The sequence below is a fragment of the Salmo salar genome, chromosome ssa29 (assembly GCF_905237065.1).
Source record: "Salmo salar chromosome ssa29, Ssal_v3.1, whole genome shotgun sequence".
NCBI lineage: Eukaryota > Metazoa > Chordata > Actinopteri > Salmoniformes > Salmonidae > Salmo > Salmo salar.
In genome coordinates this window covers 19,847,692-19,873,566 of record NC_059470.1, presented here as the reverse complement: position 1 = coordinate 19,873,566, position 25,875 = coordinate 19,847,692, and the positions used below count along the sequence as shown (strand labels likewise).

Genomic DNA, 25,875 nt, shown 5'->3' with positions numbered 1-25,875 from the left:
ATTGTCTCAAGGCTTAGAAATCCTTCTTTAACTGGTCTCCTCCCCTTCATCTACACTGATTGAAGTGGATTTAACATGTGACATCAATGAGGGATCATAGCTTTCACCTGTATTCACCTGGTCAGTCTATGACATGAAAAGAGCAGGTGTCCTTAATGTTTTGTATACTCAGTGTACATGCATATATTATTACCAACTGGGGAATAAGACACAGGTCCTGGTGCAGCTCAACCTCCAGCTCCAGTCTCAGCCCACCCTCCAGCTTCAGCCAAACCTCCAGCTTCAGCCAAACCTCCAGCCTCAGCCCACCCTCCAGCCTCAGCCCACCCTCCAGCTTCAGCCCACCCTCCAGCTTCAGCCAAACCTCCAGCTCCAGCCTCAGCCCACCCTCCAGCCTCAGCCCACCCTCCAGTCTCAGCCCACCCTCCAGCTTCAGCCCACCCTCCAGCTCCAGCCTCAACCCAACCTCCAGCTCCAGCCTCAGCCCACCCTCCAGCTTCAGCCTCAGTCCAACCTCCTGCTGAGCTGAAATGGACTCTCCCAACAAAGTCCACACCTAAGAAACAACAACAAGAGAATCCAGACCAAACCAAATCAGTTCTATTCACGGTGACCTTCACACCTTCATCAGGAAAAAAAACATAACTTTTACTGCAGTCTATCCAGTAAGCTACAAGACATCTGACCATATCACAACACTTAATGTTTTAGAGTGGCAGGTAGCCTAGTGGTTAGAGCATTGGGCCAGTAACTGAAAGGTAGCTAGATCGAATCCCTGAGCTGACAAGGTAAAAATCTGTCATTCTGCCCCTGAACAAGGCAGTGAACCCACTGTTCCTAGGCTGTCATTGTAAATAAGAATTAGTTCTTAACTGACTTGCCTAGTTAAATAAAAATCTAATATTTGGGGCCTGTAAATCTATGATTATGTCATAGACTGGTATTGATCAGACAATTCAATATACCAGATGCACTCTTAATTAACCCCTCTCCCCCAGTCTCTCCTAAAAACACCTCAGTCTCCCGCAGTACAACTGATCCAGTATCAGTGGGCAGTTGTGTGAATCTGAACTACAGCCAAACATCCTGTGACAAACTTTACCTGGTTCCAGATCAGTGGGGGTAAACCAGCCTGGGTAGCATCTGGACAGACCTACACCCTCAATGTGACTGTTGGTGATGGAGGACTGTACTACTGTGAAGCAAGAGATGATCACAGCATTGAGAGTATTGAAGGTAAAAAAGGGGCCCATAGGGCACAATCTTTGGTTAGATATACTTTAGAGATCTTTTTGTAAGAAATGTGTGCTGTATTTTCAGGGCAAGAAGAGTCTGTTTACCTAATGGTTTTTGGGATTGTAGCAGAAACGTTTGGGTTCTTTTTGCTTGGCAGCCTGGGTGGTAAAGGATATTCCTGGCCTCAATGCAAAATTATTTATTTATGTTGTGTTTGTGCTTTGTATATATTAAAACCTTCTCAGTGCATTCAGAATACCTTTCTAAATGTCTTCCAGGAGGAGAAAATCTAGGACTTTTAGGGTGATGTGACCACACCGATGGCAATGCCACATCCTGTAAGAACATCGAATGATAACAGCATAGCTATGCTGTATCTTCTTTGATTACTAAGCATTTAGATTGTAGCTCATTTATTGACAAAATGCCAATCAATAATGTAATTCTCTGCTTCTCCTGAACCTACAGAAGACATTTGTATTAGCATATCTTCAGCATGTGTTGTTTAATCTGCTGTAAGGTCCTTAGAGCTTTACACCTGTTCCTCTCTATGTGTTCTCTCCACAGAACTCCCTGTTTGGGACGGTGCACACTAACCAGGCGACGGCCGAAGAGGAACCAGCAGAAGACCAGCCTGAGGAGATCTACTACGGCGAGGAACCAGAGGAACCTGCAGAAGACCAGCCTGAGGAGATCCACTATGGCGAGGAACCAGAGGAACCTGCAGAAGACCAGCCTGAGGAGATCCACTATGGCGAGGAACCAGAGGAACCTGCAGAAGACCAGCCTGAGGAGATCTACTACGGCGAGGAACCAGAGGAACCTGCAGAAGACCAGCCTGAGGAGATCCACTATGGCGAGGAACCAGAGGAACCTGCAGAAGACCAGCCTGAGGAGATCCACTACGGTGAGATAGACTTCTCCAAACTTCAGCTCAAAGAGACCCCAGCTGCAGCCCTGGACAGGGAACAGGGGCAGGAGAGTGAATACGCTGAAGTCAGTGTGACCGGGAGAGGGGCCCAGGAACCTCCAGTTAACGACCTAGATAGGGTTTACGCACAAGTGGATAAGAAAAGTACTTTTTAAGTATTTTTGGTATGTACAGTATGTATTGAGTATTTGTTTTCTATTGGCAGATTTTTTATTTCTAACTTTGTGCAACTCAATTATTTGCATATATGTTGAATTTTCTGGTGTGAAAAGTGCTTAACTGATTAAAAGTGTGGGTTCCACAAGCTATAGCGGATTCACCTGATTGTGCAACTGAAGGCTGTTTAAAGCCACATAAAGTCAACTATGACTGCAGTGCTTGCTCTCTTTTAGGCTCGGTTTCTGTATAAGCACTTTGTGACAACTGCTGTTGTAAAAAGGGCTCTATAAATACATTTAAATGGTTGATTGCATGAGGAGAGACACAAAATGAGCTGGAGAAAGTGGTTTGAATCAAGACAGGAAGTTGGTGAAGTAAGTGTAAATAGCCTGACTGATGATCAAATCTATTGGTCACCGTTTCCCTTTTCTTTAATACAGTTATCTTTATAATATTATATACAGCCCATGTATCTTTTTAAGAGTTATCATGTCCATTTTTATGTTGAGTGTTGATCAAAAGACACAATTAAGGCAGATTGAGGTTGTTTATTAATTGCATTGAAATAAAAACATTTAAATAACATTTCCATTGAATGTATTATTGGTCCAATATTGAACATAACGTAAACATTATATCATAATCATGCATTTTTATTGAAGACAATACAAGTTGCGAATCTTTCACCCAATGGAATTCAGTTAAAATGTTTTGGTTTCCCTGAGCCAATCAGATGTAATTCCTCCACATGTTCCAAGCCAATGGCCATTCAGTAATCTCAGTGACTAGTGAGAGGCCAGCAGTGCATTTCAAAAGATGTCGTTAATATTCTGCAAAATGTTAAAATGTATATGGATATTAAACCTTATGATAAGAGATGATTATTTGGGCTAATAGCTTGTAAACAAACTTCCAATGCCTTTGTACTTCATTGCAAGATGTCAGTAAGGCAGTACTACACATTGATTCTACTCAAATATCCATTGACAGTGAGTGGCGACTGAACTGCATTCATTAGTGATGCAGTCGCATCATATCATTGTATTGTCTTACAATTTAGAACCTTTGCTTTACATCTACCCACATATACTCAATGCAGTTTCCCCCAAGCTGCAATCAGTTTGTCAGTCACTTTTTCTTACCCCCCCACCCTACCCATCCCCACCATATTGCAACATAAGTGTAGTGTAATGTCCAATAGTCTAAACTTTCTCTCTTCGACTCATCTGGGTCTATGCCTCTCCATTCCTGACCCTGTCCTCCAGAGCCTTCAGCTCTCCCTCCACCTGTTGGGGGAGGTCGGCTCCCACCTGCTGGGTAAAGTACGCCCGCAGCTCCTGGGTCTCCTTCTCCCAGAAGGCCTTGGGCAGGTCGAAGAGGGCCCCCATGTCCACCTTGCTGCCCAGGCCCTGCAGGTTGATGGCTCCCTCCTGTGGCACCCAGCCCACCAGGCTCTTCTTTGCTGCCTCGTCCTCCCTCTCGCGGCCGCAACGCTTGAAGATCCACTCTAGCACGCGGGCATTGTCCCCGAAGCCTGGCCAGAGGAAGGAGCCCGACGTGGGGTCCTTACGGAACCAGTTGACGTGGAAGATCTTGGGCAGGTGGGTGGGGGCCTTGCGGGTCTCCATGCTGAGCCAGTGGGCCAGGTAGTCACCGAAGTTGTAGCCGAAGAAGGGGCGCATGGCGAAGGGGTCATGCATGATAACTTTGCCTGGGGAGAAGAAAATCGTTTTAATCAAAAGGTCATTGCTTTATACATTGACACTGCTGGAGAGGAATCAGGGGATATTAGCCCTAGATATGTTTTTCCTGTTCTATTCTATAATTTTACATTGCACCTTATAGACAGTTCATATTCACTTAAATTACAAACTAACAAATGTAATTCTATGACAAGCTCTTTAATGAGGTTTATGGGGTACTGTACCTTTGTACTCAGCAGCTGCTGTGGCCTCAGACCTCATAGAGGCTCCCACAAACACACCGTGACGCCAGCTAAACGACTCATACACCAGTGGGACACCTGGGAAACAGAGAGGTCAGGGGTCAGGACATAGCCAACAGTGTGACAGTGTCCCACAGTGTGACAGTGTCCCACAGTGACACACTGGGAGCAAGAACTTTAGAACATACAATTTCAAAACAGTTATAATACAGAATAATCTATTTTCCAGTTACATTAACCAAACGGTATAATTGGAACACTGGATATACCACCAGAGGCTTGCTGATTAGGAGTGTCTACTACATGAATACAATGACAATATAATATTATTCCTGTGGTATATGAGTTCCTAAACCAGTGTTTCAGTCATTGGATCAGTAGAGGCCACTCACCCTCTGGCCTCCTGCCCCCAAAGATGATGGCATCGATGGGCACGCCCTCGTCACTCTCCCACTGGGGGTCGATGATGGGACACTGGGCCGCCGGGGTACAGAACCTGGAGTTGGGGTGGGCACACGGGGCAGAGTCTCCTGTGGAAGAAGAGAAAGAGCGTGAATACTATTAACAGAATAAAACATTGACTGTATAGAAATTAGAGGGTACTAGTACATTAACATTTCTACATTTGATTTGATGGTATGCATATAAATAACATAGAAACATAATTAAATTGTTCTTAATGCTACTAGATTCATGGATACATGCTATGTAGTGATTTACAAAGAGTTTACTAATGGCTAACTATAAGTAGTTTATGAGCAGACATTCTACTGAAGTGTTACTGTGTACTTTCTACCCAATGACAACACAAGGACAGTGTCACACCATGTCTCCACGAGGCACTGTTAACACTGCAGTGGGTCAACTCTACCTGTCCACTGTTAACACTGCAGTGGGTCAACTCTACCTGTCCACTGTTAACACTGCAGTGGGTCAACTCTACCTGTCCACTGTTAACACTGCAGTGGGTCAACTCTACCTGTCCACTGTTAACACTGCAGTGGGTCAACTCTACCTGTCCACTGTTAACACTACAGTGGGTCAACTCTACCTGTCCACTGTTAACACTACAGTGGGTCAACTCGACCTGTCCACTGTTAACACTACAGTGGGTCAACTCTACCTGTCCACTGTTAACACTACAGTGGGTCAACTCTACCTGTCCACCGTTCTTTTTTTATTTTACCTTTGTTTAACTAGGCAAGTCAGTTATGAAAAAAATCTTATTTTCAATGACAGCCTAGGAACAGTGGGTTAACTTCCTTGTTCAGGGGCAGAACAACAGATTTTCATCTTGTCAGCTCGGGGACTCGATCTTGTAACCTTTTGGTTACTAGTCCAACGCTCTAACCACTAGGCTACCTGCAGCCCCACTACAGTGAGTCACTACACTACAGTCAACTCTACCTGCTTTCCAGGATTTGCCGTGCCAGTCGGTCAGGGAGACCCCTGCAGCAGGGGGGTCCAGTCCCTCCCACCATACCCCTCCGTTGCTGGTCTCGCCCACGTTGGTGAACACTGTGTTTTTGGCGATGGTCGCCATGGCGTGAGGGTTGGTCTTCAGGGACGTGCCAGGAGCCACGCCGAAGAAACCGTTCTCTGGGTTGATGGCCCTGAGTTTACCTGAGGAGAAAGGGACAAGGTGAGTCACAGACATACATTAATGGATTTGTTCCTTGAAGGAAGTGATGCAGTCAACTTAATCATTTCCTCTCTAAGAAAAGGAGGGGAAAGGACTTGACAAGTGGGAGTTGCTGGTTATAGTTGCAATGGGTTGTACAATTTGTCTGGCCATGAAACTAATAACTTGAGTGTGAATGCTCTAGTGTGTTACTGTTTGAGCCTTTACTAGTCTGTCACTGTCTCTACAGAAGCTCGGAGTCTCAGAGTGTGTGTTGAGTGTGCATCCCTCCCCTCACCCTGGCTGTCAAACTTCATCCAGGCGATGTCGTCTCCCACACACTCCACAGTCCAGCCAGGCAGCGCAGGCTTCATCATGGCCAGGTTGGTTTTCCCACAAGCACTTGGGAACGCCGCCGCCACGTAACGCTTCACTCCCCGAGGATTGGTGATGCCCAGGATCTAGTGGGGGAGGAGTGACAGAAAAGAGAGAACGAGAGAGAGGGAGATATTTTCAGAGAGGGTAGGTGTTGCATTGACTGGGCAGTTTCTCCGGTAATGTAGGAACATCAGAAGGGACTAACTACTCACTGCTACTGCATGAGGCACTGACTGTGTCACATACAGTATGCTCAGATTTGAATCTGGCAACCCATCTCCTGATATCGCAGGTCAGCACAGAATTCACTCTTTTACTCATTACTATGTTCCCTGTCTTCAACCCCTGTCTGCTCTTCATGTCTAAGATACAGTATTCCTGTTGGAACCCCTTCAAAAAAAGGGAATACATTCCTGTCTGTGCACTCCTATCAGGTCTCTGTTCTCACCAGCATGTGTTCGGCCAGCCAGCCCTCATCCTTGGCGATGCACGAGGCGATCCGCAGAGCGAAGCACTTCTTGCCCAGCAGGGAGTTGCCTCCGTAGCCGCTGCCGAAAGACAGGATCTGCCTGGTGTCTGGCAGGTGGGAGATCAGCACCTTCTCTGGGTTACACGGCCACGAGTTGACCAGGGGAGCTGGGAGGAGCGGAGGAGGAGGTGGGGAGCATGGGAGGAAGATGGTGATGGAGGGGTGGATTTGAAAGCAAGGGATGGAATAGATGGAGAAAGACAAAATGAGGTGAGGCAAATGGTGAACGGAATACTGCTGAACATGTATAATTATGTAGGATACAGTTGAAGTCAGAAGTTTACATACACCTTAGCCAAATACATTTAAAATCAGTTTCACAATTCCTGACATTTCATCCTAGTAAAAATTCCCTGTCTTAGGTCAGTTAGGATCACCACTTTATTTTAAGAATGTGAAATGTCAGAATAATAGTAGAGATAATGATTTATTTCAGCTTTTATTTCTTTCATCACATTCCCAGTGGGTCAGAAGTTTACATACACTCAATTAGTATTTGGTAGCATTGCCTTTAAATTTCTTAACTTTGGTCAAACGTTTCAGGTAGCCTTCCACAAGCTTCCCACAATAAGTCATTGTCCATTTGGAAGACCCATTTGCGACCAAGCTTTAACATCCTGACTGATGTCTTGAGATGTTGCTTCAATATCTCCACATCATTTTCCATCCTCATGATGCAATCTATTTTGTGAAGTGCACCAGTCCCTCCTGCAGCAAAGATGATGCTGCCACCCCGTCCTTCACGGTTGGGATGGTGTTCTTCGGCTTCCAAGCCTCCCCCTTTTTCCTCCAAACATAATGATGGTCCTTATGGCCAAGCATTTTTATTTGTTTCATCAGACCAGAGGACATTTCTCCAAAAAAGTACAATCTTTGTCCCCATGTGCAGTTGCAAACCATAGTCTGGCTTTTTTATGGCTGTTTTGGAGCAGTAGCTTCTTCCTTGCTGAGTGGCCTTTCAGGTTATGTCGATATAGGACTCGTTTTACTGTGGATATAGATACTTTTGTACCTGTTTTCTCCAGCATCTTCACAAGGTCCTTTGCTGTTGTTCTGGGATTGATTTGCACTTCTCGCACCAAAGTACATTCATCTCTAGGAGACAGAACGCGTCTCCTTCCTGAGCGGTATGACGGCTGCGTGGTCCCATGGTGTTTATACTTGTGTACTATTGTTTGTACAGATGAACGCGGTCCTTCAGGCGTTTGGAAATTGCTTCCAAGGATGAACCAGACTTGTGGAGTTCTCCAATTTTTTTTCTGAAGTCTTTTGATTTTCCCATGATGTCAAGCAAAGAGACACTGAGTTTGAAGGTAGGCCTTGAAATACATCCACAGGTACACCTCCAATTGACTCATATGATGTCAATTAGCCTATCAGAAGCTTCTAAAGCCATGACATCATTTTCTGGAATTTTCCAAGCTGTTTAAAGGCACAGTCAATTTAGTGTTTGTAAACTTCTGACCCACTGGAATTGTGATACAGTGAATTATAAGCGAAATAATCTGTCTGTAAACAATTGTTGGAAATATTACTTGTGTCATGCACAAAGTAGATGTCCTAACCGACTTGCCAAAACTATAGTTTGTCAACAAGAAATTTGTGGAGTGGTTGAAAAACGAGTTTTAATGACTCCAACCTAAGTGTATGTAAACTTCCGACTTCGACTGTACGTGATATGCAACAATGTTGTTGTTTTCCAAGTTTATGATATAACTTACAAGATGGGGATAGAGAGAGAGTCTCTGGGCAGTGGTACCTTTCAGTGGGAGAGGTTGCCCGAGGGAGTGCTGGCAGCGCACAAACTCTGCCCCCTGTGACAGCTTGTCCATGACTGGGGTGCCCATGCGTGTCATTATGCCCATGCTGGCCACCACGTAGGGCGAGTCCGTCACCTGCACGCCAAACTTAGACAGCGGAGAGCCCACCGGGCCCATACTGAAAGGGATCACATACATGGTTCGACCTGAGGAAGAATGAGGAAATTAAGTAATTAACATTTTTATTGAGTGTTAGACATTTCCCATTACAGACAAGTCTCAGTTGGCTAGTTGAAAGCCTTGGTGTCTCAATAAAATGTTACTGTTTCAGAGATTCATTAAACCCCACACTTCATTCCTAAACTCTACCATTTGATATTTAATGACTCTTGACCCTCTTACTGTCTAAATAGTCTAATTAGTCCAAATTGGACTTCAGTAGTGTAACATTATAACACAACGTTGATAGACAACTATAACATTTGCCACTGACGCCTTAGCTAGTTATTTTAGAGGTTTAGGCCGGTTTTCTGTGAGGCAAAAATAGGCATTTAAAAAAGTGACAAACCCAATTTGAATGAAGACTGACAGTCCATTACAGACAACTGATACAGACAGCTGAAACTATAGAGAGGTTGTGTTAACCTCCCACCCTAGTCAACAGCCAGTGGAATCCCGTGGCGCGATATTCAAATACCTTAGAAATGCTATTACTTCAATTTCTCAAACATATGACTATTTTACACCATTTTAAAGACAAGACTCTCGTTAATCTAACCACACTGTCCGATTTCAAAAAGGCTTTACAACGAAAGCAAAACATTAAATTATGTCAGCAGAGTACCCAGACAGAAATAATCAGACACCCATTTTTCAAGCTAGCATATAATGTCACAAAAACCAAAACCACAGCTAAATGCAGCACTAACCTTTGATGATCTTCATCAGATGACCCTCCTAGGACATTATGTTATACAATACATGCATGTTTTGTTCAATCAAGTTCATATTTATATCAAAAACCAGCTTTTTACATTAGCATGTGACTAGCATGTGACTAGCATTCCCACCGAACACTTCCGGTGAATTTACTAAATTACTCACGATAAACATTCACAAAAAACATAACAATTATTTTAAGAATTATAGATACAGAACTCCTTTATACAATCGCGGTGTCCGATTTTAAAATAGCTTTTCGGTGAAAGCACATTTTGCAATATTCTGAGTAGATAGCCCGGCCATCACAGGCTAGCTATTTTGACACCCACCAAGTTTGGTACTCACCAAACTCAGATTTACTATGAGAAAAATTGGATTACCTTTGCTGTTCTTCGTCAGAATGCACTCCCAGGACTTCTACTTCAATAACAAATGTTGGTTTGGTTCCAAATAATCCATAGTTATATCCAAATAGCGGCGTTTTGTTCGTGCGTTCAAGACACTATCCGAAGGGTAAAGAAGGGTGACGCGCCCGGCGCGTTTCGTGACAAAACATTTCAAAATATTCCATTACCGTACTTCGAAGCATGTCAAACGCTGTTTAAAATCAACTTTTATGCGATTTTTCTCGTAAAAAAGCGATAATATTCCGACCGGGAGTCATTGTTTTCGTTCAAAGACAGAGAAAGTAAAATGGACTCTTCACGTGCACGCACGCACCCGTCTCATTGTTCTCAGATCGACCACTTACCAAATGCGCTACTGTTTTTCAGCCAGAGACTGGAGAGTCATCATTCAACGTTCTGGCGCCTTCTGAGAGCCTATGGGAGCCGTAGAAAATGTCACGTTACAGCAGAGATCCTTTGTTTTGGATAGAGATAACAAAGAAGGCCAAGAAATGGTCAGAGAGGGCGCTTCCTGTTTGGAATCTTCTCAGGTTTTGGCCTGCCAAATGAGTTCTGTTATACTCACAGACACCATTCAAACAGTTTTAGAAACTTTAGGGTGTTTTCTATCCAAATCAAACAATTATATGCATATTCTAGTTACTGGGCAGGAGTAGTAACCAGATTAAATTGGGTACGTTTTTTATCCGGCCGTGCAAATACTGCCCCCTATCCCCAACAGGTTAAACCTCTTGTCTGAAAGCCCCAGAGTAGAACGGTGTGTACAGTACAGTACCTGCCATGCAGCCTGGGAAGCGGTCCTTCCTGGCCTTCTGGAAGTCACCCTCACTCATCCAGCTGCCCAGCTGGCTCTTAGCCCCCTCACCGGGGATGGGGATGGTGTCCCTCTGGTTCTTGGTGACGATCACCGTCTTACTCTCCACGCGAGCCACATCCTTGGGGTCTGTGCGTGCCAGCCAGCTGCCCAGAGAGAAAAGCCATAAACAGACTATTAATGATCTTGTAATTCTTTATGGCAATGAGTATAACAGGCCTGGAGTCTTTTGTTGATCTCAAGGGCCACAGTGGAAAAAGTGACCCAAGAGATTCTTTGATGTATGATTGAAATTGTTTCAGGTTAATATTACAGAGTCAGACAGATAACTTTGTTTGACAGACTTAGTACTCTAAATAACGTACATTCAATTTAAGAATTCTTCACTAACCAGAATATTTGTAATGTATTCTGCTCTACATTAACTTAGATCACTAGTGAACTTAACCTGCTTTGTGACATAAAGACCCAAATTCCTACTAAACCTGTGTAGCAGTGATCACAGCAGCACTCACCAGTTCTCATACTTCGGTAGCTTCTTCACCATGCCCTCCTTCTCCAGGCCAGCTAGGATGTGGGCCGACTCTTCTGCACTCCCCGTCACCACATACACATTGGCAGGCTTGCACTCATCCACCGCCCCCTTCACAAAGTCAGCCACCGCTGGGGGCAGAGAGGGGATCGAGGCCAGGGAGCGGACCCCCACAGATGCCCCCACGCCAACCCGTCTGTACCAAGACACAGGGAGGTAGAAGTGGGTGTGTTACAGAGGTTTACAGGGGAGGAACTGTATTCAAACATACTGTACCATACAGACATGATATTAGGTTGCTGGCTGATAGCAGCTGTAAGACGAGCAATACTATGATAATTTAGCAACTCGCAAGATGTGCCCCAAATGGATATCAAATTTAAATCTGGTGTTAAAATAGGCAACACAATAGGAACAACATTTAAATACCGGGTAGCAAGATGCACAATCAACCCCTTCAGTATGGTTTCAGGGATGCAATTCTATTGAGAGTAGATTACAGGAAAATGTGTCACTACATTCTTACTATTAGTGCTAGTATTAGAGCAATCCACAGGTAAATAATGCAATGGGGTAATCGACTAATGTAGTGTCACTGAGGAGTAGACTTGGGTTCTTCTCCAAACACATTCTTGGGAATTTTGTTTTACCTAAACCCCGGCAAGCACTGTGAATGTGTTACTTCTGAACATATTCTAGAATAACATTTCATTATCAGGTGTATGGTTAGAAACAAATAATACCCATACATGTTCACTATTATTTAATCATCTGCACGAGACAGACATCACTATGACCTAAAACTCAAATGACTTTTAAGAGGACAGGCCATCGACAGACCCTGACATATGCCTAACCAGCTTGGCTTTCCTGCTCTTCCTTGGGCTCCTTAATTATATAACTGAGTAGCAGGAAGTTGCCATTGGGATGCAAACTACAGCCAAGGGCAGTGCAACCTGAGACTTTAGCTCAGAGCTCTTTATAATGGTGGTGGCACGTAGGGGGGCTTTCTTTTGTTTGTTAACAGCACAGTGTTCACAAGCAAGGCTAAAACACAATCAGTTACAACATGTGTGAGAGCTCTGGCTAGCTGACTAGAAACACCAGGCGAGATGGTTGATGGTCTGACTTAAAGACAATTCTGAGGAGGATTCTATGTGTGCTCAGATGCACTCTTCAATTGAAACTTTGTTAAAAAAAAATACAAAATAACTCTTTATACTGACTTGTCTAGGAACCTCTGGAGCTGGTTTGGCTTCCTCTTCGTCTCTAGGAGCTGCATCATAATTTGACTTGCATTCCAACTCATGGCTAGGTCTACTGACTAATTTGGCTAAGAATTTAAATCACACTATTCTTCCTTGGTTGCTAGTTAAGTGAAAGACAGGTTCCGGTAAAAGGGCTGACAAAGTCTGTCCCAATTGGCTGCATTGTGGGTGTCATTAAACTTCCTGTGTAAACAACGGCCATTTCTAAAGGAAGGCTTAAAGGCTGCCCAGTGTCCTAGGTGCAAACTGAGAATATAGATTGTTGTTGATGGGAAAGTGCCCAATGTCACAGGGAACAAGTATTGTTTAAACACTGTTTAACCATTTATGTGATGAGAAGTCATCTTAGATCTTCTCCAGTTTATGAAGTCTATTATAAGTGATTCATTTCTGCATGCAGTCGACCAGATGTGTGTATTGAGAAACTTCAGACTGGGAGGGAAGGAGAGAGAGACCTTTTGCCCACAAAGTACTGAGCAGGAAAAGAGAGAGCAAGCAAGAATACAAAAAATGAACCATAAGAGGAGAACTGTTAGGCTTTCCACCCTTTCCTCTGTGTAGATTGCCATTCTCAGGAACAGGTCACTGCAAGCAGACTACTGAACATCTATTGAGTACATACTGTAGGAGCTTTTGTCCTTTCATGTTGAGCCCAATTGTTAGAGTAATCACTTGAGCGTCTGTCTATAACTTAACTCACAGTAAATAAGAATTAGGGAGCCAAGAGTGAGTGGAGGTTGGTTTCTCTTTTTCCATTAAACCAGGGATCATCAACTAGATTCAGCCAAGGGGTGATTTCTTTTCTTGAGCAGATGGTCAGGGGTCCGGAACATAATTACATATCATTTGTAGACTGCAAATTGACCGCAAGAAGCCCAAACAGATATAATATTTGACTAAAATTTCATAATTTCAAACCTTGCTTACATTTCTATACATTCTCGCTATAATACTTGGGAATTCTTGAGAACAGATTTTCAAAATGTAAATAACTTGGAGCTGATTTCCTGGTGTTTTTACAGTGTTTTATGTATGTCCAACAATGAAAATAAAAATGAATAAAATAATATATATTTTGCTCAGAAAACTTGGGGGCCAAATAAAACCACCAGTGGGCCAAATTCGGCACACATGTCGTCAGTTGGGGAACCCTGGTTTAAACTTTCTTCCTCTTTTCTTACTTTTCAAAGGTCTCCCTCTCCTCCGTTTCACCTTTGACCTTTGATAGCTTATTTCATCCTCCTGCCCTCTCTCTCTCTCTCTCTCTCTGCCGCCCCATCAGTCCTCTTTATCCATCCCCCACTTTTGACAGATTGCCATGGTAGATTTATAAGGTAAAGGGAGGACTGTGCTCAACATATAACATGTGCTCGTATGTATTGTATAAGCGCAACATGTTTCCATTTAAGGGTATGGCAAAAGTCCCAGCTTCCACTACAAGTACCATAGCAGCACTTCTGTAGAAATCTGCTTGTGTAATTTTTCAATGTAGCTCACCATACCTATGTATGATATGTTACGAATTGCATTTTATAAAAAACATTTGGGTGGTGGTATGTGCTTCAATATAAAACACTTCTTTGGGCGAATTCACTTACACCCAAGTTTTCAGTCACAATTTGCTTATACCACATAAAATGACTTGCATGATATTAATAAAAATGAAGCGTGGTTTGTTGAAATGTTGTAAGATAGGCCTAATGCACTTTTATATTCGTATGAAAGGGTTAATAGTTCCTTTTTGATAGGCTAACGTTACTTGATGAAGACATGCTGTTATAGCAACTCTGTGCTTTTGCCTTGAAACTAAAAGGTAATGAGTGTAGCCTACAGACAAGAAAATAAACCCTTTAACTGTCTGCACACACATGCTTGTGAATTGTTGCATTATTCAAGAGTGTAATATGGTTTGGTTGCATTAGATTGAACTTCACTCAACTTTCTAGAGTTTTCCCCATTAGTTAACACTATCAATGTTTCCCTTTACTGTGGGAATTGTGATCGAATCAACGCAATATTAGCCACTTTCAATGCAACATACCGAAACAAAACGAACTATACAAGATTTAGTATGCAAAACTAACTATGCAAGAGGTTTTGTTCTAGGCAAAACGCATCGGAGTAGGATTCTATTGCATTGACAGGCGACTCAGGCCCATACTCTACACAGACAAGTGTGTCAAAGCCAATCAGAGCTGCAGTAGGCCAATATATGCAAACAGACCATTGCCATATATGGATTTGTACCATTCACCAGTGGTGTAAAGTACTTAAGTACAAATACTTTAAAGTACTACTTAAGTCGTTTTTTGGGGTATTTGTACTTTACTTTACTATTTATATTTTTGCCAACTTTTACTCCACAACATTCCTAAAGAAAATAATGTACTTTTTACGCCATACATTTTTCCTGAGACCCAAAAGTACTTGTTACATTTTGAATGCTTAGCAGAACAGGAAAATGGTCCAATTCACACACTTATCAAGAGAACATCCCTGGTCACCCCTACTGCCTCTGATCTGACAGACTCACTAAACATAAATGCTTTGTTTGTAAATGATGTCGGAGTGTTGGAGAGTGCCCCTGGCTATCTGTACATTTTAAAACAAGAAAACTGTGCTGTCTGGTTTGCTTAATATAAGGAATGTGAAATTAGTTATACTTTTACTTTTGATACTTAAGTATATTTTAGCAAGTACATTTACTTTCGATACTTAAGTATATTTAAAACCAAATACTTTTAGACTTTTATTCAAGTAGTATTTTACTGGGTGACTTTCACTTAAGCCATTTTCTATTAAGGTATCTTAACTTTTACTCAAGTATGATAATTGGATACTTTTTACATCACTGCCATTCACTTTGAACTTGACTGTGTTTACAGCATGAGCGGTCGTGAGTAGATGAGCTTGTTTTAAGATAAAAGCAAGAGCTACAGTACCGTTCAAAAGTGTGGGGTCACTTAGAAATGTGCTTGTTTTTGAAAGAAAAGCAACAAAAAAATTGTCCATTAAAATAACTTCAGATTGATCACAAATCCAGTATAGACATTGTTAATGTTGTAAATGACTATTGTAGCTGGAAACGGCTGATTTTTTATGGAATATCTACATAGGCGTACAGAGGCCCATTATCAGTAACCATCACACCTGTGTTCCAATGGCATGTTGTTTTAGCTAATCCAAGTTTATCATTTTAAAAGGCTAACTGATCATTAGAAAACCCTTTTGCAATTAAACAAAGAAATCTGTTGTCCTGATTAAAGAAGCAATAAAACTGGCCTTCTTAAACTAGTTGAGTATCTGGAGCATCAGCATTTGTGGGTTTGATTACAGGCTCAAAATGGCCAGAAACAAAGACCTTTCTTCTGAAACTCGTGAGTCTATTTTTGTTCTGAGAAATGAAGGCTATTCCATGCGAGAAATTGGCAAGAAACTGAAGATCTCGTACAACGCTGTGTACTACTCCCATTACAGAACAGCGCAAACTGGCTCTAACCAGAATATAAAGAGGAGTGGGAGGCCCCGGTGCACAACTGAGCAAGAGGACAAGTACATTAGAGTGTCTGGTTTGAGAAACAGACGCCTCACAAGTCCTCAACTGGCAGCTTCATTACATTTCTTGCATGGAATAGCCTGTAGATATTCCATTAAAAATCAGCCGTTTCCAGCTACAATAGTAATTTACAACATTAACAATGTCTACACTGGATTTCTGATCAATTTGATGTTAATTTAATGGACCAAACAAGTGCTTTTCTTTCAAAAACAAGGACATTTCTAAGTGACCCCAAACTTTTCAACGGTAGTGTACATGTTGCGACTTGTGCACATTTGTACATTTCCTTTGCTAGTTAGTGAGTTATTAGCCCAGTTATAGCTAATTTGTAGTCAGCAATGGCACAAAACATGAGCACAAAACATGTGCATTTCTTGACATCTTTGAAAAGCGAGTCAGGTAAAGAGCTTTTTTTGTCTTAAAGGGGCAGTGTTGTATTTTGAGACAGGCTAAAATAAGCTAAGTAGCCAATAGGCAGAGGGTAGCATAATTTGGATGATTCTCTGTAATAATGGTATGAGAATATTTATGCATTTTATTTTGAAACAATATTTTCAGTCACATCCTTGTCTGAATGACAAGTGGATAAACAAGTTAATGTCACGCCCTGCATGTTTTTTCAAAATTCGCATGGAATGTAGGCCTACATTGAACACCACGCATTGGCCGGCTCTGTAGGCTGAACGATAGAACAACTATTTCCATGTTAAAATGTTATGGGACGCATTTTCTCCATAGTTTTTTATGGTAGGCCACTCTGGTAGGCCTACATTATGATCAAATAGCCACAGTAGCCTACTTGAACACTGTTAAAAATTACTTAAAGCGGGTACAGCCTCAGTGTTCACAGTAAATGTGCCCCGGAAGTTACACAGAATTCTCACAACGTTCAAGTTTGCACTCAGCAGAACGGAAGTTTGTTCAGTGACAACAACAACAAAAAAGAGGGAACATTGCTTGTGACTACTGTGATATTTACAGTCAATTTGAGCTGTGGACCAAGAATGTTGCTTTGCCAGCGAAAACTAAAGGTAAGGCAAGGATGTAATGTGAATTGAAAAGTAGAATTATCTTTAGCCACCACGCTCCTCAGACTCTCCTTCAGATCTCGTAGTGGGAATAGGGCCTAGTCAGGGAGAAATGCGAGAACAAAGATAGCCATGAAAATGTATAATTTCTCAACCCCTGTGGCCCTCTCTTTGGGTTCCAGCTGGGCTTTGCTTAGTCTCATTTCCACAAGGACAATGCAACACACCTCCAAAAATGTAGACCAATCACTGTGCACCACACACAGTCACACCCACACTCCCCCCAAATTGAATGTTAATAACTTGGTCCATAGTGCATTTTCAGGAACTGAGCAGAAATGCACATATCACATGCAACCTACATACAGAAAAACATATTTCATAACACATAGACATGCAGAAGTAAGGCATTGAAACTTCTATGTCAGGCGGCTACACAAATCCTGACAATCTCGAATTCACTATGATGCTGTTTCAACACACACACACACACACACACACAAATAGAACCCTCTCAAGTTTGTAAGACTGACAGTGTCATGCAGTTCACTCTGAAAAGTAAGGCAAGATGCACTCAAGACTGCTCACATACTTGTTAGTCTCTGTGTGACGTCACCAAACAGCCTAGAGAAAGAGTGGTGAAGAGAAAGTGGAATGACAGAGATTCAAAGCAATAGGATCTTGAAATTCTGTCCGTCATTTTCTATCTCAGAGGCGAACAACTTTTGAAATCTGTCCGGTCAGGTTTGTGTACCGCCAAATCGGTCAGACACAAACCAAGACGCACAAAGTTGTGTGTGCTGTGCTATATGTCTGTGGCATTTTCTATTAAGATCTTTCTTTATAGTTCAGTGACATTGGGGTCATTCCATGTCATTTCAGCAAGCCATTACACCCACCATCTCAGATTGTTTTGAAATCATTTCTGCAGTTAGAAACAGATAAGATTAGCATTCCTGAACCATTATTTTGTTGAAATTTAATTTGATTTATGAGAAATAAACTATTTGATGGCACTCAAATTGTACCTTTGAATTTATAGGATTCACATAATATTCAACAAATTATAGTACCCAACATCTGATTTGGACCAAACTTAATCCTACCATTGAGTAAGACATGAGGAATCCAATAAAATGGTCAAAAGCCTGAGATCTGAGATGGTGTGTGTCGAAATCCTCTTTCTTGTGCTTTTTGAGGTGGAATGACTACTCATTGGCTAGCTTGGACTTATTCTTTCCTCTGATCATTTTAAAACAAGACTGTCAATTTAACAACAATTGACAATCAAGTTGGAGATGAATGGCAGTGCCTTGCATAGTCTTCAATATGACTTTCCATTCAACAATGAGGATATTTAATCCTAACTTTACGGAGATGTAATCTCTAGTTTATGTGTCCTTAACATTTGGTTACAATGCATCTTTGATATTCCCTGAGTTTTCCATCATAAATGTATACCCTATCATCATAAGGATGTTTACATAGGATTGCTGCCAACAGCCATATCATGAGCGAAATTGAGATAACTGGTAAAAGTATCCTATCCACTATAGTGATATTACTAATTCATGACAACTCATTTTATACCATCATCACCATTTAATAATTTGCCTACTGCAGTTGCAACATTTTAAATGTAGCAAGGCTGGGAACAGTTCAAATAGACATCGAATACACTATGTACAGCATACTGTGCCATGGTTAGTCAATACGGAAATAATAAGTTTCAAATTGCAATATGCTAGATACTCACCTTCTGATAACTCCAAGCAAAAGACACGACATCTTGTAAAATATGAAAATTAAATAGATATCTTTACAAAAAGAGGAGAGACGTGTGCGCTTTAGGACCAGCCACAACTCATATCGTATTGGCCTATGAAAAATAACTCCTATGTTGAGGTAACCTGGTGTAGGCTAATGAGCAACGAGAGAACCTTGTACTTTGCAACACGTGTAACTTATCGGAGAGGCATACGCCTTGATCCAGGTTCTGCGCTTCGTTGTCCAAACAGCAGCCTATTGACGATGCCTGATAACTTCAATGCAAACAAATAGCCTACCGATTGCATATATACACCAAGCTAAATGTATATTTCTTTCGTCAAGTAATCCAGCAGTAGTCTTGGCTATTGATAACGCTGTCCGTTCAGCAAAGGTTAGGCTATTAAACAGGACTGTCTGAAAACAAATAGGTCTGAGTGGTGTCTCTCATGTTAAACTTGTTTGTTTTCTATAACACTGCAAACAGGAAAAACAAAGTAGATCATTTCATACAACTATCTTATCCTGTCCCTGCTCCTACTGTACATATCCACTGTTTACAGCCCATGCAACAAAAACGCCTCTACCGGCTGATGCAAGTTCTGACGTTTCTGTATCAGCCAAGACAGAACAGCCACCGTGGTGACTGGCACGTACGGCATATGGATGGAGAATCAAATGTTTTGGAAGATAGTTGTCCACTTTTGGGTTGTGCTCGAAAGGGACGTGAAGAGTCAGCTGAATAAATGCAAAGTCGTTGAAAAAGTAGTACAGCGGAAGGATGTCTCATAATGACAACTGGCTATTGAAATTCTCTTGACCCAGATGGTCTAGATGCGGGCAATCCAAAAGTGTTATTTATAATGGGCATAAAATAGTAGGCATAACTGCGTTATTACACCCGCGACATATCCAGTGCTTAGGTTTAGCAGGATTCTGTCCGAACAGGATCATCCACCTCTCTGTTTTGGCCTGTTTCGTTCCGGAACCGGTACCTCTCGTGGCATGAAAAATTATTGTAACTTTTTGCAACGTAAAGTAGATTATAATAAACGCGATCAAAGTTCATTCGAGTTGCCTCTTCGTTAACCCCCCCTCAATAAAGAATGTATTGAAAAAAATGGCTAGCTGTGGAGAGTAACCCAATAACACCGTAAGGCCTGCAGTCAAAACGCGCGGAAAATATCTCAGTGAACAAACAGCATGCAGAAAAAACAGGCCTTTCGCAATGTTTCAAATAGTCTACAATCGCGGGAAAACTCAGGTTGGAAAGCATATGGCTCCTGCTGAGAAGACTCTCAGTCTAATCTGTCAATTGTAGGTTACCAAAACAGTTGACCAACTTCCAAATATTGTTTTACAAAGTAAAACAAGAGAGAGGGAGAGTGTAAGAGGAGTGTGGCGCAGAACGGAGCACATATGCCGTCACTAGGCAGTGAGATGTGCATCATTGGGTGAGTCAGTGAAACTAGAAAGCATTTTTAGGATTATAATTTCCTCCTTATATTGTAGCATTTAATACGTCTCCACACACATAGGCTATTGATGGATTCAAGACAGGGTCGTTTTCATTGAGCTCAGTTTGTCAGTGTCAAAGTAGCCTGTCATTTACGATCATGCAGTATTATGGTGCTTTCAGGACAACTGGTTGGAAAGTCGGAGCTCTAGAAAGAGGCCAGAGTTCCCCACTTGGAATTCCGAGTTGGATGACCGTTCAAAATCAATTTTCCCAGTTAGGATATTTCCCAGTCGTCTTGAACGCAGTAAAATCAGAAGTTGGAGATTTCACAGCTCCGAGTTCCCAGTTGTTTTGCCAGCATTAAAACAAGATTATGCCGAAGTCTTCAGTCATGTAAAATGACGTAGAATTGCATGAAATGCGTTTATAAAAGACCAAACATTTCCCGGACCCTAGGTCACAGAAAAGGTTTCAACTACGCAAATGTCATGATGTGCATGCAATGATTTAGTATAACGGTTCCGGTACCTCAGAGCTCCCAATGTCATCCCCCTCTCACGCTCACTTTTTGTTCCAGCAACAAACCGATTTACAAATGAAGCACAGCATATGCCAACCTGTAAGATACATGGGCCTAACAAATTACCTAGGCTATGCCATCATGATTGACACCTGAGTTATGGACAGATAACGCCATAACCAATCTTTTTTGTTATTGTTAACCTTTAATTTCAGCAGGGGGTCATGCGGAGACCACGGTCTCTTTAGCAGATGAGCCCTGCATGAACACATCAATAAACAACAATTACACTATACATGAAAAACAAAACACGAAAAGCAAAACACAATCATATGAAATAAACATATTCTTCAGTAAAAAGGCCCTCTAACATCCACCGGAATTACCCTAGAGGCACCAACTTTAAGGACTTTAGGAGATCGTTCCCCATGAGGCGCAAAAAAACTTCAAGCAGATTTACCTAACTCGGTGGAGATTGAAGGGATCTCCAGGGTTAGCGATCCCTGAGTCCGGGTCTGGTAATTTATACATCTGAAGGTTAACAATGAGGTACTGTAAGGTATGGTGGAAGTTTATGCAAGAGGGCTTTATTAACCTAGGGCGTTATAGACAAAAAGAGCGCAGTGCATCGATCTACGAGACTTCAATGAGGGCCAGCCTACTTTCTGTTACAAAATGCAATGATGTGTACTGAGCCTATTGCCCATAATAAAGAGCAATGCGCTATGATAAACCGCGTCCAATGGTTTCAATACAGTGGCAGCTGCATTCAAATAGACCAGGGGTCCCAAATTACATTCAGCTGTCTGCCGATTTTTCCTTAAGGCCAGAACATACACTACCGTTCAAAAGTTTGGGGTCACTTAGAAATGTCCTTGTTTCTGAAAGAAAATACAATTTTTTGTCTATTAAAATAACATAAAATGTATCAGAAATACAGTGTAGACATTGTTAATGTTGTAAATTACTATTGTAGCTGGAAACAGCAGCTTTTTTATGGAATATCTACATAGGCGTACAGATTCCCATTATCAGCAACCATCACTCCTGTGTTCCAATGGCACCTTGTGTTAGCTAATCCAAGTTTATCATTTTAAAAGGCTAATTGATCATTAGAAACCCTTTTGCAATTCTGAGCACTGATGGAGGGATTGTGCGTTCCTGGTGTAACTTGGGCAGTTGTTGTTGCCATCCTGTAACTGTCCCGCAGGTGTGATGTTCGGATGTACCGATCCTGTGCAGGTGTTGTTACACGTGGTCTGCCACTGCGAGGACGATCAGCTGTCTGTCCTGTCTCCCTGTAGCACTGTCTTAGGCGTCTCACAGTACGGACATTGCATTTTATTACCCTAGCCACATCTGCAGTCCTCATGCCTCCTTGCAGCATGCCTAAGGCACGTTCACACAGATAAGCAGGGACCCTGGGCATCTTTCTTTTGGTGTTTTTCAGTCAGTAGAAAGGCCTCTTTAGTGTCCTAAGTTTTCATAACTGTGACCTTAATTGCCTACCGTCTGTAAGCTGTTAGTGTCTTAACGACCGTTCCACAGGTGCATGTTCATTAATTGTTTATGGCTCATTGAACAAGCATGGTGAAACAGTGTTTAAACCCTTTACAATGAAGATCTGTGAAGTTATTTGGATTTTTACGAATTATCTTTGAAAGACAGGGTTTTGAAAAAGGGACGTTTCTTTTTTTTCTGAGTTTAGTATTTGACATAACAGAATAATTTCAAACTTTGATTAATCTGTATTTAACTAGTCAAGTCAGTTAAGAACAAATTCTTATTTTCAATGACGGCCTAGGAACAGTGGGTTAACTGCCTTGTTCAGGGGAAGAACGACAACTTTTCACCTTGTCAGCTCGGGGATGCGATCTTGCAACCTTTCAGTTACTAGACCAACGCTCTAACCACTAGGCTACCTGCCGCCCCAGATTGGGATAAGAAGTCACATGTGCCCCTATTTATGCATGGGAATACTTGGGAAAATCACTTTGAGCTGTATTCCTGGTGATTTTAGTCTTATGTCCAACAATGAAAACTATTTGAAATAATTTTGTTCAAAAACTATCTCAAACCCTATTTTTATCCCCAATAAGACTTGAGGCTGTAATCTCACTCAAAGGTGCTTCAACAAAGTACTGAGTAAAGTGTCTGAATACTTATGTAAATGTGATATTTCAGTTTCTTATTAAATTAGCAAACATTTCTAAAATCCTGTTATTGCTTTGTCATCATGGGGTATTGTGTGTAGAGTGATGAGGGGGGAAAAACATTTAATCCATTTTAAAATAAGGCTGTAATCTAACAAAATGTGGAAAAAGTCAAGGGGTCTGAATACTTTCCGAAGGCACTGTACATGAGATTCATCTTCAGGTAATTTCTATCCGTTATACCATTATGTTTTTTTTTTTTTCAAAGTGTAGTAGGCCTGAACTGCAACCAGTTCTGTCCACAAAAGTATTGTCTCCTTTTTCAGAATCTGCAACGCATTGTCTGAGAATGATGCAAATTGCACATTTCCTGTTAATGTTTCCAAGTTAGAGACAGAAGGAGATAGGAAAACATGAAGGGGGAGGGGACATTGTATGGACAAAGAGAGAGAGACTGACAGGTGGGTAGACAGGGGTCAAAGTAAGAAAATTCCACAGTGCCTCTGGTTAAACTTCAGCCTGTAAACAGTGAAATGGCCTGCAGAATCAGCAGCCATATGCTTTTCAGGCACGTGGAGAACACCACGCACATTTTGAATTAATGCACTCACTCAACCGCCTACAGATGCAGTCCTCAGTTATCAAAGAGAACATTCAGAAATGCTGCTGCTGGCAAAAAAAGGCATTTGAAGCTCAAGTAATGGTTGCAGTGTGGGCTAATACACTCCTCTTATCTTACATTGAGAGTCCATGAGCGAGGCCTAAAGAGGCCCATCATAGGAGGTTACATGTAGGCTGATATGGGATCAACAACTGCAACAAGTAAAGTCTCAACCAGACCCTGGTCAGGCCAAGGAATGTCTGTTGTTCATTTGTTTGCATTCTCAAATCAGGTCACAGAACCAGGAAAGAAACTCAATTGTCATCTTCAAATACACATTCAAAGAGAGAAGGCAGAGAATGCTATTATGAATCTGGTTTGGTTGAAATATTTTTTTAATGTTTGCCTTTTGTTTTGAACCAAAAGGAAAACTATTGGGCTGAGAATCAAACAATAATTCTTGATGCTTGTACTTTCATAACGTGACTAATGTGTCAATAATTAAACTTGATTCAGAATTGCATTTTTTGTTTGAAGGTATACTATTTCATTGAACACGTTTATGGTACAGAACACAACTTATATTAACATGTCAGTCAACCTTTGCCACTCCCCTTTGTTTCTCTCCTAAATGCTCCCCTCCCCTTTCTCATCTGTCATCCATTGAGGAAAGACCTTTGGTCAGTATATTTCGCAATCAGGCAAAAGTGAAAAACAACTCAAGTTTGAATCACTCACTCAATCACATCAATCAATAATTAATGGTTTCGCAAACACTTCAAGGTGACTTTTGCCCTTTGGATTAAATGCATCACAAAGTCTAACAAAATGTTCTGGCCCAGGAAAGGAGAGGAAAGGAGATACACTGAGTGGACAGAACATTAGGAACACCTGCTATTTCAATGACAGAGTAACCAGGTGAAAGCTATGATCCCTTATTGATGTCACTTGTTAAATCCACTTCAATCAGTGTAGATGAAGGGGAGGAGACAGGTTAAAAAAGTATTTTTAAGCCTTGAGACAATTGAGACATGGATTGTATATGTGTGGCATTCAGAGGGTGAATGGGTAAGACAAAATACTTAAATGTCTTTGAACAGGGTATGGTAGTAGGTGCCAGGCGCATCGGTTTGACTATGTCAAGAACTGCAACGCTGCTGGCTTTTTCACACTCACCAGTTTCCCGTGTGTATTAAGAATGGGCCACCACCCAAAGGACATCCAGCCAACTTGACACAGTTATTATTATTTATTTGACTAGGCAAGAACAAATTCTTATTTTACAATGACGGCCAACCCCGACCAAATCCTCCCCTTACCTGGTCGACACTGGGCCAATTGTGCGCCGCCCTATGGGACTCCCGATCACAGCCAGTTGTGATACAGCACAGGATCAAACCAGGGTCTGTAGTGATGCCTCTAGCACTGAGATGCAGTGCCTTAGACCGCTGCGCCACTCGGAGCCTCGGAATGTGGGAAGCATTGGAGTCAACATGGGCCAGCATCCCTTTGGAATGATTTTGACACCTTGTAGAGCCCATGCCCCAACGAATTGAGGCTGTTCTGAGGTCAAAAGGGGGTGCAACTCAATATTAGGAAGGTGTTCCTAATGTTTTGTACACTCAGTGTACACGTTAAGTACATAACCAAGAGAAAATTCAAGACATTTTCAAGGAATTTCCTTGTGTGCTTGTAATGGTTTGCATCTTTCTCCTTGGACTGAAATTGATTATGAATGTCAGCCAAATTAGATAATTCCATCATTGCAACACACCATAGCAAAACAAGGACCCTCAGCCAATACAGTCCTATATGATAAGTAACTAAACTGCTGATGCTTTATTGGAGGCCTGGAGCAGAGAGGGGGTCGTAATCACTGTTGCCTGGTATACATTTCTGGTCTTGTCTCATCGTTCTGTAGGGTAAATACTGGATGTCTGCAAAACTGATATGCTCCCACAAACATGTTTGAATACACTCTTAGAAAAAATGGTTCCGAAAGGGTTCTTCAGCTGTCCCCATAGGAGAACCCTTTTAGGTTCAATGTAGAACTCTCAGTGAAAAGGGTTGTACATGGAACCCAAACAGGTTCTACCTGAAACCAAAAAGGTTTCTCCAAGGTGTTCTCCTATGTGGACAGCCTCATAACCCTTTTAGGTTCTAGATAACACTTTTTTGTCAATAACAATTGTAGCTACACTCTTAGAAAAAAAGGTTCTGGAAAAGTGGTTCTATGTTGCTTCATATATGGTACCCTTGGGTTCCT

At 41.8% G+C, this 25,875-nt stretch overlaps 1 protein-coding gene across 2 annotated transcripts; it reads right to left on the bottom strand.

The window, feature by feature from the left end:
- Nucleotides 1-2,859: 2,859 nt before the first annotated feature.
- LOC106590260 (phosphoenolpyruvate carboxykinase 2 (mitochondrial)) lies at nt 2,860-21,427 on the bottom strand. 2 transcript variants are annotated; one of them, XM_014181075.2, is made up of 10 exons: nt 21,316-21,427; nt 11,238-11,450; nt 10,684-10,868; nt 8,559-8,765; nt 6,719-6,906; nt 6,191-6,353; nt 5,679-5,894; nt 4,664-4,801; nt 4,254-4,349; nt 2,860-4,037 (listed from the first exon to the last, which is right to left on the bottom strand). In XM_014181075.2, exons 1-10 carry the CDS (start codon nt 21,384-21,386, stop codon nt 3,559-3,561), a joined length of 1,956 nt encoding a protein of 651 aa, XP_014036550.2. In that variant the 5' UTR covers nt 21,387-21,427; the 3' UTR covers nt 2,860-3,558. The 2 variants fall into 2 exon arrangements, with proteins under 2 accessions (XP_014036550.2, XP_014036551.2); XM_014181076.2 differs by lacking the exon at nt 21,316-21,427 and adding an exon at nt 18,866-19,456.
- Nucleotides 21,428-25,875: the final 4,448 nt, after the last annotated feature.

What these genes read in the sequence shown, in the direction of transcription:
- LOC106590260 (XM_014181075.2), bottom strand. Translation starts at nt 21,386, where the DNA reads ATGTATAAATTACCAGACCCGGACTCAGGGATCGCTAACCCTGGAGAT. An exon ending in GCAACCTCTCCCACTGAAAG is followed by an intron (nt 6,907 to 8,558) that starts GTACCACTGCCC and finishes CGCTCCTCCCAG; the next exon opens with CTCCCCTGGTCAACTCGTGG. An exon ending in AGCAGCTGCTGAGTACAAAG is followed by an intron (nt 4,038 to 4,253) that starts GTACAGTACCCC and finishes TCTTCTCCCCAG; the next exon opens with GCAAAGTTATCATGCATGAC.